Source organism: Herpailurus yagouaroundi, unplaced genomic scaffold (assembly GCF_014898765.1).
Source record: "Herpailurus yagouaroundi ecotype Mexico unplaced genomic scaffold, PumYag 141, whole genome shotgun sequence".
Taxonomy (NCBI): Eukaryota; Metazoa; Chordata; class Mammalia; order Carnivora; family Felidae; genus Herpailurus; species Herpailurus yagouaroundi.
In genome coordinates, this window is record NW_024412396.1 from 35631130 (window position 1) to 35646323 (window position 15194).

At 41.8% G+C, this 15194-nt stretch overlaps 1 protein-coding gene across 3 annotated transcripts in view; it reads right to left on the reverse strand.

Moving 5' to 3' along the window:
• CCDC175 (coiled-coil domain containing 175) overlaps positions 1–9308 on the reverse strand; it is a 78569-nt gene extending 69261 nt beyond the window's left edge. For all 3 annotated transcript variants that reach the window (XR_005790928.1, XM_040477285.1, XM_040477284.1), the window contains exons 1-3: positions 9135–9308; positions 6737–6822; positions 4347–4458 (exon numbers count right to left, since the gene is read on the reverse strand). Coding sequence is in view for 2 of the 3 variants with exons in the window: in XM_040477285.1 (XP_040333219.1) it covers positions 4347–4458; positions 6737–6822; positions 9135–9294 (358 nt within the window). In the remaining variant the exon portion in view is untranslated. The remainder of the gene's footprint in view (positions 1–4346; positions 4459–6736; positions 6823–9134) is intronic.
• Positions 9309–15194: the final 5886 nt, after the last annotated feature.

Genomic DNA, 15194 nt, shown 5'->3' on the forward strand with positions numbered 1-15194 from the left:
GTGGTGAGACGACGAAGCCTGGGTGTTGAGGTAAAAATTCCTGCAGCGCTATGGTGACCAGCTTTCTATGGGCTCTGAACAACTTCAGACTGGTGCGGTCTGGCAGAACCTCATTCCTGCTTATTCTATCCGCTTCTCACCTCCAGTCTAGGACCTTCTTGTCACCTCTCCCATGAGACTTCTTTATGCACGCATACCCATGCTCATGTAACTTGAAGTGTGGGAGGCTGGTGAACACTAGACTGATGACAGACAGGAGCTGGTGCCTGGACAGTCCAGAGAAGATGTAGCCGTGTATCTTGGGACATATTCCTATACTTACTTAGTTGTGTTTAGCGGCAGTCAGCATGGTATTGCACCCCATATCAGCGTTCTCTTCTCCCTGCTTTTCTCTCCTTATCCCGCCCTCCTCCTCTTTGGATGGTGCTCCCAAATATCAGTGTAAAAGCCTCTGGCTCTGCTTGCTGGGGGGAACTGAATGTGTTAATTCATGTGTCATTCTTGTGTGACTGTGTGATCATTCATCAATAAATAACAAATCAGTGTAATCACATAAGACTTCAGAAGCATGATAGATATAAATACAAAAAAATAAAATTTTTAACACTGCTTAGAAGGTCCTGGACTAGTCATTTCCACCCAATAAATTCTCTAGAAACTAGCCAGTAGCTCCATCTGAGAGAGAGAGGTTATTTTTCTAAGGCTACTTATTAAGTTTGCTCATTGTAGCAGGGCATCCTGAACTTTTATGTCTCAAATAGACATATATATCACCTGGGGATATTATTGAAATACAGATTCTGAGAGAGTAAGCCTGGGATGGGCCTAGAGATTCTGGATTTTATAACAAGCTTTCAGATGCTGCTGATCCAAGAACCATACTTTGAGTAGCAAAGCTTTATAACCTAAGACCAATTAACTTTACTTGGTTAAGTATTCAGTGTCTATCAAGAATCTCTTTAGCTCATATGCTATTTACTTTCCTTCTAAATATTTTTCCTGATTATAAAAGTAACCCAACACATTCTTAATTCTCCCTTCAGCAGATTCTTTTTTTTTCTGTATACAGAGTTTGTCATATTTTTCCTGCCAAACTAGAGTAATACCATGCATATTGTTTTACAGCTGACTGTGTCACTCAGTGTCTAATTAGGAGACAGAAATCTTACAAATAAAACAGGGAAATTTTAGTATAGAGAATTATTGACTCCAACAGGAGGTTAGAGTAACGAGGGATCGAATGGTAAGAAAGAAAAGAGAACTCTAAAGGATTCAGGAACAGCAGACACGAGGAGCAGCCACTACCCCCAGGGGCCGAGAGAGTTCGTTCAAGGAAGCAGCAACTCCAGCCCTGGGAACCAGGCCTCACGGGAAAGTGCTGTGGCTCACTGGGCACAGAAGTTCTTGAAATGCTGGGCTGGTAGAACTCATGGAAATCTACCTTCTGGAGGAATTGAGGGGACCTGTCCGCAGGGAGTTGCCATACTTCAGAGCTCACTGCCAAACCACCCAAAGAGCGCCAGGGAAGCTGTTCACAGGCTGGTGCCTCACTGGTAGCAATCTACCATGAAGCTGCCCCAGGGGTACTGGAGGAAGCAGCCGGGCACTGTGGACAGCCACACATGGCAGGAGCTGGGCATGGAGAGGCTGTGGGTGCTCCAAGAGCTGGCTGAGAGGAGCACCGTGGGACCAGAAAGACTGCTGCTTTTTCTTCCAGTGTCCCTCCAGGGTTCTCTCCTGATGAAACGCTGTGGCAGCTGGTACAGGGGGGAAATTCCAGGGCCCATCTCTCTCAATACCGAGCAGACAGTGAAGGTAGATTTGGAGCTGCACGCAAGGCAGTAAATGGATAATGGGAACATCTACTTAAAAAGTGTTTTGTTTTTGTTGCTGCGGTTTGTTGTTTGTTTTGTTTTTAATGTTTGTTTACTCTGGGAGGGAGGGAGAGAGAGAGAGAATCTGAAGCAGGTTCCAGGCTCTGAGCTGTCAGCACAGAGCCCGACCCGGGGCTTGAACCCAGGACTGCCAGATCATGACGTGAGCCAAAGTCGGACGCTTAACTGACTGAGCCACCCAGGTGCCCCCAGTTTGTTTTGAATTTAAACCACTGGGTTGGAGGAGGCGGAGGTTACACGGTAACAAGCTTTGGAGCGGTGATGACGCTTGGGAGTTGTTCTACACTGAGCAAGGAGGCAGACTTCTGCATTCTCACACTGACTGATCACAGAGTGTGGGCCGCACGTGGGGAGAGAATGCTCCAGGATAGCGCAGGGGACGGTGTCAATTCCTGCAGAGGACCTTAGCTCTGAGGCTCACAAGCCTTAGTCAATATTCCTGGCAGTTGGGGAAATGAGGTTGGAGCCTTACTGTATACCACATACAAAATTTAACAAAAGGTGAATAAAAAACCTAAATATAAGAGCTAAACCTATAAAACTCTTAGAAGAAAACATACGAGGAAATCTTCATGACATTGGATTTAGCAATGATTTCTTGGCTATGACACCAAAAGCATAGGCAGCCAAAGAAAATCCTAAGGGCACCTGGGTGGCTCAGTCGGTTAAGCGGCCGACTTTGGCTCAGGTCATGATCTCGTGGTTGATGGCTTTGACCCTGCATCAGGTTCTGTGCTGACAGCTCAGGGCCTGGAGCCTGTTTCGGATTCTGTGTCTCCATCTCTGCCCCTCCCCTGCTCGCTATCTGTCTGTCTGTCTCTCTCTCTCTCTCTCTCAAAAATAAATGAATGTTAAAAAAAAGAAAAAAAAAACATTGACAAACTGGACTAAATCAAAATTTGAAACTTTTGTGCATCAAAAGTCAGTATCAACACAGTGAAAAGGGGACACCTGGGTGGCTCAGTCAGTTAGTGGATGACTCTTGATCTTGGCTCAGGTCATGGATTTTATTAATTGTGAGATCAAGCCCTGCACTGGGCTCTGTGCTGACAGCACAGAGCACGCACGGGATTCACTCTCTCCCTCTCTCTCTGCCCCCCATCCCCGCCCCAGCATGCATGCTCTCTCAAAATAAAAATTACAAAAAAAAAAAATAGTATGAAAAGGAAAACCATGGAATAGGTCGAAATATTTTCAAACAATATACTTGATAAAGGATTAACATCCAGACTATACAAAGAATTCTCACAACTCACTAACAACCAAACGACCTAGTTAAAAGATGAGCAAAGTACCCGAATAGATATTTCTCCAAAGAAGATATCCCAATGACCAATAAGCACATGAAAAAATGCTCAACATCATTAATCATTAGGGAAATGCAAAACAAAACCACAATGATACAGCATTTCACATCCATTAGGATGACTATATTAAAAAAAAAAAAAGAACAGAAAAGAACAAATGTTAACAAGAATGTGAAGAAATTGGGATCCTTGTACATCTGGGGTGGAAATGTAAAATACAGCAGCCACTGTGGAAAACAGTATGGCAGCTTCTCAAAACTTAAAGTACCCCCTTACCATACAATCCAGCAATTCCCTTCTGCATATATGCCCAAAAGCATCGGAAGTAGGGACTCTAATAGATATTTGCACCAAATAAACACATTTGCATCAACTAAACAATTACTTATTTATTTATTTTGAGAGAGACAGAGAGAGCGTGAGCAGGGGAGGGGCAGAGAAAGAGGGAGAATCTTAAGCAGGTTCCGCGCTGTCAGCCCAGAGTCCATCAGGGGCTCAAACTCATCAAACTGTGAGATCATGACCTGGGCCAAAATCAAGAGTTGGAAGTTCAACTGACCGGGCCACACAGGGGCCGCAGCACCCTCATGTTTACAACAGCTTTGTTCACAATAGCTAAAAGGTAGAAACAACCCAAGGGGCCATCAGTGGATGAACAGGTAAAAAAAACATGGTACACACACAGTGGAATATCGTTTGACCTTAAAATGAAAGAAAATTCTGACACATGCTACAACGTGGATAAAACTCGAAGACATGCCAAGTGAAATTAGTCACTAAAGGAAAGTACTGTATGGTTCCACTTATATGAGGTACCTATATAGTCTCTAAACTTACAGGGACAGAAAGTAGGATGGTGGTTTAGGTGAGTCAAGTTGCCTAATTTAATTCGAAAAATACCAATTTGGAACGGGCTAATCCAGATATCTTTAGTCTATTTAGAAACTAAAATATATAAGTTCAAGTTTTATATATATCATTTCCACTTACAATATGAGGGAAAATGATGATGGATCTGTGTTTGCGTAGTGTATTTTTTCTAGCTACATTTTGACAGAAAATAATGATTCAACTTGTCTTATTACAAGCAGTAGGCTCAATTTTCTTCTAAGATAAGTTTCTACAGTTGATAACCTTAAAGTACCTTCTAATTCTCTGCCAATGCTATTGGGAAGAGTTTCCAGTAGGAAATATAGTCTGCTGAGTTCCATGCTTTCAATTTCCAGGAGATCAATTGTGGCTTTTCTCATTTCTTCCTGAAATTTTAAATTACATATTTAAAAAGTTAAAGCATTAAAATAATAAAATTGATTTCCCAGGCAATGCCCCATTATAAACATTTTCAGAGATCAAACTTTGATTTTCATTCAATACCTTCTGCTTTTATTTTTATTTGGAATAGAAAAATAACTATTCCATAATCAGTTTTTAAGGTGTCATTGTTAATTTATCTTTTAATCTTTGCAGATTTCCTTCTCAGAAATCATGTTTCTTTGCTTCTTGCATGCAGTTTCAATCAACTTAAAAGGAAAGACTCCAACAAAAAGGGTAATGCTGAGAAAAATCTCCTTCATTAAAAAATGGAAAATGCCTCTAGAAATATGCTTAGGTATAAAAAGAACAATTTTTTTCTTTCTTTTTTCTTTTTTTAATACATACCTACAAATCTAAACAAATAGTCTGGTGGAGATTCTTGACCTTTTTTTGGTGGGGCTTATTTTTAAAGAAAGAAAACCGGGGCGTCTGGGTGGTTCAGTCGGTTGAGTGGCCAACTTCGGCTCAGGTCATGATCTCGGGGTCCGTGAGTTCGAGCCCCGTGTCGGGCTCTGTGCTGACAGCTCGGAGCCTGGAGCCTGTTTCAGATTCTGTGTCTCCCTCTCTCTGACCCTCCCCCGTTCATGCTCTGTCTCTCTCTGTCTCAAAAATAAATAAATGTTAAAAAAAAAAAAAAATTTTTTTTTAAACAAAAAAAGAAAACCATCCAAAAATGTTAGTGGAAAAAAATAGATAAATCATCTCTTCAATAAATGGTTGTAATGGATATAGTTATTTTATGACCTGAGAAATCCATTATATTTTATGAGTAATAAAAAGCAGATAACATAATTATATATATAGTATGATTGGTTTTCTGTAAAAAATTAAAATTCAAAACAGGCATCATCTATTCCCTGAAAGTGGGAAAGACATTCATCAAAGAGCTAATTATGATTATATTAATTTAGTTTATTATTTTATGATTATGCTGAGATCATGGTGGTTTTTACTTTCTTCCTTTTACTTGTCTATTAAAAAAAAATCCAGGGTAGGGGCGCCTGGGTGGCTTAGTCGGTTGAGCGTCCGACTTCAGCTCAGGTCACGATCTCACGGTCCGTGGGTTCGAGCCCCGCGTCGGGCTCTGGGCTGATGGCTCAGAGCCTGGAGCCTGCTTCTGATTCTGTGTCTCCCTCTCTCTCTGTCCCTCCCCCGTTCATGCTCTGTCTCTCTCTCTCTGTCTCAAAAATAAATAAACGTTAAAAAAAAAATTAAAAAAAAAATCCAGGGTAAACTTTCAGAATAGTGAAAATTTGTTACTTTCAAAAACGGAGATTTCACAGCTCAGATATTACATGGAGACATACTAGATACTTTTAAGAAGCAGCAATAAATATTTTGACCCCTTCAAACTTGGGAGAAAAACGTAACCAAAAAGACAAAGCAGAGGTAAAGGTTTCCATGGGACCATAGTGCGGCACCACACAGACGCCTAGTATTTCCATATATGTATTCAATTAAGTGGGATCCTGAAGTATAATGCTGAGTATACATACACAACTATATATAATCACAGAAAAATATAATTATAAAAGAGGTGAGCTTTTCTCAGCAGTCTGCAGACTCAAACTCATTTACTTTACACCACATTTCTACATTTTTAGGTATTTGATGTATAGATTTTTATTCAATATTTTAAAATCAAATGAAGAGACCTCGCCATTCTCACTCTGTGGGGAAAGCACTGGAAACATCATCCAGGGCCCAGGAGGGCCCAGTTTGTGACACTTCAAAAGGAAATTCTTTAAATATTTCTTTGATGGGGCCAAGTTAGCATAAAAAAGAGTTGCTTTGTTTTCACTGACCGGCACTGTCTGGTCAAATAATCTTTCAGCAGTTATATAAGAAATTGCTTATAATGAACTAAGTAAATTGGCACCATGCATGGTTTATACACTGGGGTCAAGCATTTGCCCACGTGGCCCACCCCTTCACTGAGCTCCTTTAGCACAGGTACTGCCTCTCCTAAGCAGGCCGGCCTCCATCCATACATAGCACAGGTCCTTAAGTCAGTGTCCTGAATGGAAAACCAGGCAACATTCCACAGCTGATGAACACTGGGGCAAATGCTCAGTAAACTGAGGTAGAAATTTTCTTCACTCAAGGGAACTAGTTTCCCTATTCATCTATTCAAGTACCTTGAACAGAGGTGGTGCTAAATTAAAGGTTAATGAAGAAGTGGAAGATTGAAAAAAATAGCTCTTAGAGATAATACAATACCAATTTCTTAACAGCGATAGCAATGTCCTTAAGAAAGGTCCTAGCTTCTTCGTTGCATTTAAAATAGTCACTGTGCAGTGATTGTTCTAAAAAAAGAAAAAAATTAGAAAATGAAAGATCTCTTACGTGTTAGTCCAAATTCTATGTAACCTTTTAGATCTAGCTCAAATGCTTGCCCAGCTGAAAATTATATCTTCTATCTCTGAATTCTTCTAGTACTTAATATGAATCTCTTTTGAACATGTTTCCTATTTCATAATATTTTAACTTAGGTATATATTTTATGCTTCTTGAAGGCAAACCCTATCTTTGCATCTCTCATGATAGAAAGAGGGAATCTGTATAGAATGGGACAAAAAATTCAACAAATACTTAGGAAAGGAAGAAATGTAACATGCCTATAATGTAGGTGTGAGAATGTTTTCATATACATATATTTGTATACATGTAAGTATAATATTATGCAAAAAAACCCCACTCATTTAATTAACTGTTTAAAAGTCCCTTATGTCACTATGTTTTTCTGTGCCAATATTTTAATCCTGGGATGAGAGTAAATGTTTGAAAATTGGTAGGTGTGACGAACACAGAACTTCTAGCCCTTTTCATTCCCTGACATATGAAAAGTGTCTCCTTTCCCTCATACACCGTAAGTAGGAGGCACATGAGAAGAGAGGCTTGTGAAATATTAGCAATGGCAATGGAGACAAGATACATACTGAGTGGAAAGAAGGAAGGGAAAAAGGATGAAAGGAAACAGGAGGGAGAACAGAGGAGGCTTTACTTACCTTGGCTCTGTCACCATTCATGTGAACACCATTCATGTTTTACGTGTATTATGTAAGTTGATTACTATAATCTTAGGATGACTCCCATGTCACAGGTGAGAAATCGGACTTTCGAGTTTATGTCATATGTTCATGGTCACAGAACACAGATAAGAGTCTAGATTCAACCCAAGTTGGTGTGACTCGAGTCCTTGCCCTTAATGGTCTCTACTCTCAGGAGAGTAGACAGCAATTTCTGCCGAGTTCCGGGGAGCATGGATTCTCTTAATGAACGAAGCTCTCAAACCAAGTGAAAATCGGTTACTGGGTTTGCAAACAAGTGTGCGTTAGGAAGAGACAGGCACTGCCTGTTATCTCCTTCCCCTTCTTCTAATGGAATGAATGAGCACAAGCTGTTCCCACTTGCAAACAGGCTGGAGAGCTGTGTATTTGATAACCCACACCTGAGGCTTCATGAAGTTTTTTTTTTTTTTCCTACAAAAAACTTCCTTAAAGCCCAGAAATTATTCGCAGAAAAATATTTGCACATCGAAGTGCTGGGATTAAATGCACATGCAGATCTAGAGATGGAGTATAAAGAGATTTCAAGGCCCTAGCTCTATCATTTGGCAATGCCCTTGGGCACCTGTAACTCATGTAGGTCTCTGGTGGTTAACATTCTTCACGATAATATTCATCCAAGCTTATCTCATAGGAATTGTGAAGTTAAATTAGTTCATCTAAGAAGAAAAAAAGAAACTATCCCAAACTAATGGTAACATTATGATAAAAGTCAAGATGATTACCTTGAACCCATGAGAAGCTGATGTTAAAGACAGGAGATGCTTTGTTGTTTGGCCTAAATGGTTTATGAGCTAAACAAGAAACGCCCTTTCTTGGACCATATCTTACCTTAAACTTAGGTGCCTTGATTGCAGGTTCAGCTTTCTAACTGAAGAGGCATTTTAACGTGGACCTATCCAAGGTATCATGTTTGCATCCACTAAACATTCATGTCTAATTTTCCTTGTCTAACACAACAGGAACTTCTTAAACACTCCCTTTCTTGTTTGCCTGTTAAATTCTCCACGGTACCGTGGCAAAATGTTGGAGGAAGTTAACTTGCAAAGAAAAGGCAAGAAGGGAGACGCTGAAATTAAATGCATAATCTTTTTTTCTTTTGTTTTTTTAAAAGTAGGCTTTGGCCCAACATGGAGCCCAAGGTAGGGCTTGAGCTAAGGAATCTGAGATCAAAGGTCTACCCTTAACTCACCAAGCCACCCAGACACCCCTGAAATTAAATGCATCATCTAAATGTGGGTGGACACCCTAGTCTCAGGCAAATGGCAGTGGCCTGAGAGTTAAGGATTTGTCCAGGATTTGTCACCAGTCGCTAGTGTGAGCTGGGCCAAGTCACTTTAGTGGCACTAGAGCAGGAGAGCTGAACCCTGGGTCCCACCAAGCTGCCTCTCTCTCCCCCAAGGAACCTGAGGAGGCTCTGCTTCAGCCAGGGACTCCTGGGGTTCCCGCAGGCAGGTCCCCACTGAGGGAGGCTCCCCCCCCAACCAGTGCCAGCTAGATGCCACTTCCGAGGCCTCCTCCCTTCCTCCCTGCGCCCGCAGGCTTCTTACCCACAACAAAGAGCTGCTCCAGCGCAGCGGTCGCGACCGAGGAGCCCAGGGAGGAGGGGAAGGTGCATAACTCCAGGGAGGGGCCGGTGGAGACGGCTGCCGCCTGCAGCAGCACCTTCCCGCCGAACCCCAGCTCTGGGGACCAGGAGCTCAGGGCCATCTTGCTGCCCCAGCGCGTTGCCTACCAAGCCTGACGACGCCGGGGCTGCCGGTTGCCACGGGCAACAGAGACGCGAAGGCCTCGGGCGCCCCCTGGGGTAGATACCTCCCAAGTAAAAGAACCTGAAGTTAAAAGAAATTTCAACCACAATAATTAAGCGATCCTGGAGGGCTGGGCGGCTCTTCAGCCGTCCTTTCCTCCTTCAGTTTGCATTTCTTTAGCCTGGGTCCCGGATTTCTCTTGGGCCACTGGAATCATACTAACGATCGCTTTTGAACACACTTCTGTGTCAGGTACTACAGCATGAGCTTTCTGGACAGCAGCTGGCTTAATTTTCACAAAGGCTTTGTGAGGCAGGTTCAAGTACGATCTCACTGTAAAAGGGGAGGAAACAGGCAGGGGTGACTAAGTGATCTGCCCAGGGTGACAGAACATAATTTTGGATTTAAAGTGGAGTCTATGTAAATCTCTCCACTATGCTGCAAAAACCCTCTTCTAGAACCTTCCCTGTATCTTCTGGTCTATCACTGAGCACATTTTTACGTTGAATCAGTGATTCCCCTCTGTCTTCTTGTCACACGATGAGCTCTTGGAGGCAGGGATATTATTTCTTTTTCTCTGCACCTCGAAAATTCCGCCCAGTGCCAGGCTCAGACTGAGGGCCACTGTTAGTTCCCCTTTCCTCTGACTGGTGAGAAATCAGCAAAGATGCTTTAATCCTCCTCTTATAACTTTACAGATGGCAAAATTAAAATGATAGTAACAATGACAACAGCCATCATTTGTTAAATGCTTACTACGTTCAGGCACCTCCTAAGTCCTTTACAGTAACCCATTTAACGTTTAAAATATCTTCTGAGCTAGGTATTATTTCCCACTTTCAAAGGACGACACTGAGCTTATGCCCTGAGTCACGATGCTATACTGCCTTGGAGAAGACGTGGCACACCAATAACAAAACTAGTTCCAGAATCCAGACCTCCTTCCAGGGAGAGCCATATCCTGGCCGTGAACACTCTCCTGGGTCCCCTCTTCTGCTAGACTTGGTCTATTGGCATTCAGATCTCTCCCTGCTTTTCGGTGCACCCCTCTGTGTGGCAGGGGCCCAAACCTGGAAACTACATTTCTCAAATACTCTTGCCGGATGGTTTCCTACGGTCCACCAACAGGGGACACTAGTGGGACGTTAGCGGGCTGGGAGCCATTCTCCAGGAGTGGCAGTTTCAGACCACCATAGTCGAGTGCAAGTCCCAGCCGGTTTTGGTGGCTGCAGAGATGGCAGGAGTGGGAGCCGCTGCCTCCTGCAGTCTGTAACTGCTCGGCAGTCAGCGTGGGCATGGTGCAGGGCTGTGGCAGCTCTGTGGGTTCTTTATGTCCCCTTGGGTTCCTACAGACCTGTAGCTCTTTCTTTCTTTCTTTCTTTTGTTCGGTCTTTCTTTCTTTCTTTCTTTCCTTTTTTTTTAGAGAGAGAGAGGGTGCAAGTGAGCGAGGGGCAGAGAGAGAGAGAGAAGTGGGACTCACCCAGGGGTCATACTTTACCCGGAGCAGGGCTTGTGCTCACCCTAAACGGGGGACAAGCTCGCCTGATGTGGGACTTGAACTCACCAACTGTGAGATCATGACCTGACCAAAGTCAGATGCTCAATGACGGAGCCACCCAGGCACCCTAAATTCCTCTTTCCTTGAGCTACATAGACTGGACCATCCCATGCCAACCTTTATGCTGTTACCAGAATGTTCTTTCTACTACCTCATTTGGACCACATTGCTCTCATTGTCTATGAATGAGGACAATCCCTAAGGGGGCACTCAGTGCCCCCTTCCACCCTTACTGGATTTTTTTTTTTTTTTTTAGATTTTGTGTCTATTTCCTTCTTGTTCCTATTCTTTGTCCTGAACATGCTTTCTGAGGTATTTCCAGCTTCTACTTTGACTCATAGTTCCTTTCATGTGGGATGACCTTTACAAAATCCAAACCATCCTTTTCAAAAGGAACTTTATTAATCCCCAAATAGAAATCTAGGCAAACAACATGAACAAGCACTTCATAAAAGAAAAAAAAAAATCCCATATTGAAGGAACATTTAAAGAAATTAGCAGTCAAAAAAAATTAATGCACCCATTTTCCTCACCATATTGTTAAGATTAAAAAGAAAAATAATTCAAAATGTTGACACTAGGAGTGTGAATAGTATACTATACCTTGTCCTCCAGACAATTTGGAAATACACATAAGAAGACTTAGCATATAGCAATACTTCTAAGAACTGTTTCTTAAAAAATCATTACAGGGGTATCCACGGACACTAGCATGATCTTGTTTATTTCAGTTCTATTTTAAATAGTAAAATATTACAAAGAGCCAAAATGGTTTATGGTAGGACATTGGTTTTATTTTTTATTTATAATTTTTTTCAAGCGTTTATTTATTTTTGAGAGAGAGAGAAAGAGCATGAGCAGGGGAGGTGCAGAGAGAGAGAGAACAGAGGATCCAAGTGGGCTCTGTGCTGACAGCAGTGAGCCTGATGTGGGGCTCGAACTCAGGAGCCATGAGATCATAATCTGAGCTGAAGTCAGACACTTAACGAACTGAGCCACCCAGGTGCCCTGGGACACTGGTTTTAAATAATCCAAGGGGGGGCGCCTGGGTGGCGCAGTCGGTTAAGCGTCCGACTTCAGCCAGGTCACGATCTCGCGGTCCGTGAGTTCGAGCCCCGCGTCGGGCTCTGTGCTGACAGCTCGGAGCCTGGAGCCTGTTTCAGATTCTGTGTCTCCCTCTCTCTGCCCCTCCCCCGTTCATGCTCTGTCTCTCTCTGTCCCAAAAATAAATAAACGTTCAAAAAAAAATTAAAAAAAAAAAAAATCCAAGGGACAGCTGTGTGGCATATCCTGCGAGAGGCAGGCCACCCTGTAGTTCAGAGCATGTTATGAGGTAAAGTGAGAACTACCACTAACCAGATGAGTGTCTCTTGAGCAAGTTAATCTGTCTATGGATGCCCTCCAGGGTCCTGGTTCTGAAGGGATGGTGGTGGTTATAATAGTTCTTAGTCCACGGGATTGTTGTAAGGATTAAATTATGTCAGCATTTAATGCTGTGTTCAACACATGGTATATACTCAAAAAACACTAATGGTAAAATAATAATGTGGTAGCTATTAAAAATAATGGGTGGAAATTTACACCCACACACACACACACACACACAGTTCCCATGAGGTTAAGTGGAAAAAGCAAGTAGCAAAAGAGAGGTGTAATATTCAATTTTTATATATCCATATAAACGAATACAATGCATACAGGTATATATCTCTATATGCATATGCATGGGACATGGTCTGGAAAGAATTATTCAGTAAAACGTTCACTGTAGTTATTCCTGGTTAGTAAAATCATGGGTGTGTGTGGTAGGTAAAATAATGACTCCCCAAAATGTCCTTATCCCTGGAACTTCTGACTCTGTTATGTTACATGGTAAGGGGTAATTAAAGCTGCAGATGGAATTAGGGGTTATAATCAGTAGACCTTGAGATAGGGAAAGTATTCTAGATTATCCAGATGGGCCCAGTGTAACCACAAGAGTCCCTAGAAATGGAAGGAGGGAGACAGGAGAATCAGTATCAGAGTTAGAGATTTAAAGACACTGCCTTGCTGCCTTTAAGGAGGATGAAGGGCCATGAGCCAAGGAATGCAGGTGGCCTCTAGAAAGTGGAAAAGGAAAGGAAAGAGATTCTCCCTTTAAATTTCCAGAAGAAACATAGCCCCGCAGACCCCTTGATTTTTAGCCCAGTGAGACTTCTAAAGTCCAGAAGTGTAAGATAATAAATCTGTGTTGTATTAAGCCATTAAGTTTGTGGCAATTTGTTACAGCAGCCATAGGAAACTAATCCAGTGGGTAATGTGAACTTTTTTCTTCACAGTATTTCTGTATTTAAATATTTTTCCGTAAGCATGTATACCTTTGTAGTTAGAAAAAAAGTAAAGCTTTTTAAAATAAAAACATAAAGAAAACATATGCTTAATATAATTGTCTAAAAAAATTTTCTGATCCTTCAGTAGCTATAGATGCTGTTCACTGAGTCAAAAGCCACATCTCACTTCTCTTATGCATGTTTTTTACTTCAGTAATACAGATAGATTTATGTTTCACTTAATATTTTTTAAGTTTATTTATTTATTTTTTTAGTAATTTCTATACCCAGTATTGGGCTCAAACTCATGACCCAGAGATCAAGAGTTGCATGCTCTTCCAGTTGAGCTAGTCAGGTGCCCCTGTTCCAGTTATTTTTTTTTTTTCAAATTTTTATTTATATTCTAGTTAGTTAACATATAGTCTAATCCTGGTTTCAGGAGCAGAATTTAGTGATTCATCACTTACATTTAATACCCGGTGCTCATCATAACAAGTGGCCTCCTTCATACCCATCACCCATTTAGCTCATCCCCACTCACATCCCTCCATCAACCATCAGTTTGTGTTTGTTCTCTATTATTAAGAATCTCTTATGGTTTTCTTCCCTCTCTCTTTTTTCCCTTCCCCACGTTCATTTGTTTTGTTTCTTAAATTCCACGTATGACTGAGATCATATGATATTTGTCTTTCTCTGACTGACTTAGCTCACTCAGCATAATACATTCTACTTCCATCCATGCTATTGCAAATGGCAAGATTTCATTCTTTTTTATCACCGAGTAGTATTCCATTGTATATATAAACCACATCTTTATCCATTTATCGGTTGATGGACATTTGGGTTCTTTCCATAGTTTGGCTGTTGTTGATAATGCTTCTATAAACAATGGAGTGCATGTGCCCCTTTTAATCTGTATTTTTGTATCCTTTGGATTAATACCTGGTAGTGCAGTTGCTGGGTTGTAGGGTAGTTCTATTTTTAACTTTTTGAGGAACCTCCATACTGTTCTCCAGAGTGGCTGCACCAGTTTGCCTTCCCAACAACAGTGTAAGACAGTTGCCCTTTCTCTGCACCCTCACCAACATCTGTTGTTTCCTGTGTTGTTAATTTTAGCCATTCTGACAGGTGTCAGGTGGTATCTCATTGTGGCTAACAGACACATGAAAAGATGCTCCCCATCACTCATCATCAGGGAAATACTAATCCAGTTAATATTTTTAAGGCAGACTTTTGCTCGGTAGCCAGGACCACATATTAGAATTCCCCAGTCCTATGCTGAAATTGATTTTTATTTATGGCTAACAAGTTGTTTCTGTTTACCTTTCACTGCTAACAGGGCCAAGAAAACCCAACTGCTGCCTGGAGTTTGACCCCTCAGTTGCATAGGAATATATATCCCCCTGTATTTAGGCTCATTGCAGTTTCTGCAGTATCCGATGTTTACATGCTCTTCAGGATGATACCTCAAATTCTTAATTGTGTTTCTAGACCCTGGGTTAGACCTGGCCCACATACCATTCTTGATAGATGTCTCAAGCATCTCACATTTGGAAAGTGGTTGCATGTTGTAGGGCTTGCATGCAACATCTCACATCTGGAAAGGGTTGTATGTTTAGTGTATCAAGATCCATGATGGTTCAGTACTCGACCATGCTCAAATCCTTGAGAAGTGAGACTTCTAGCAAACTGAGTCTCTGTCGTCCTCACTCTTAATGTTACCAGTGCCAAATGCAGGGCCTAATATCTGGCACATGGCCTTGCCTCCCCATCAGTGGTTGGTCAATAGGATCTCTTTATCAGTTTGCCATCGTTAGCATGTTGTCTTTCATTGTCAGGCTTGTTGCTTCATGGTCACAGATGGCTATTGTAACCCCAGACATCATGCCCTTGTACAAATCAGGAAGAAGTGGAAAGGGGCCACATGTAGAAGCCCCTCTTCTCTTTCACCAGGGAAGGAAATCTTCCCAGCTTCCTTCCAACACACTTATG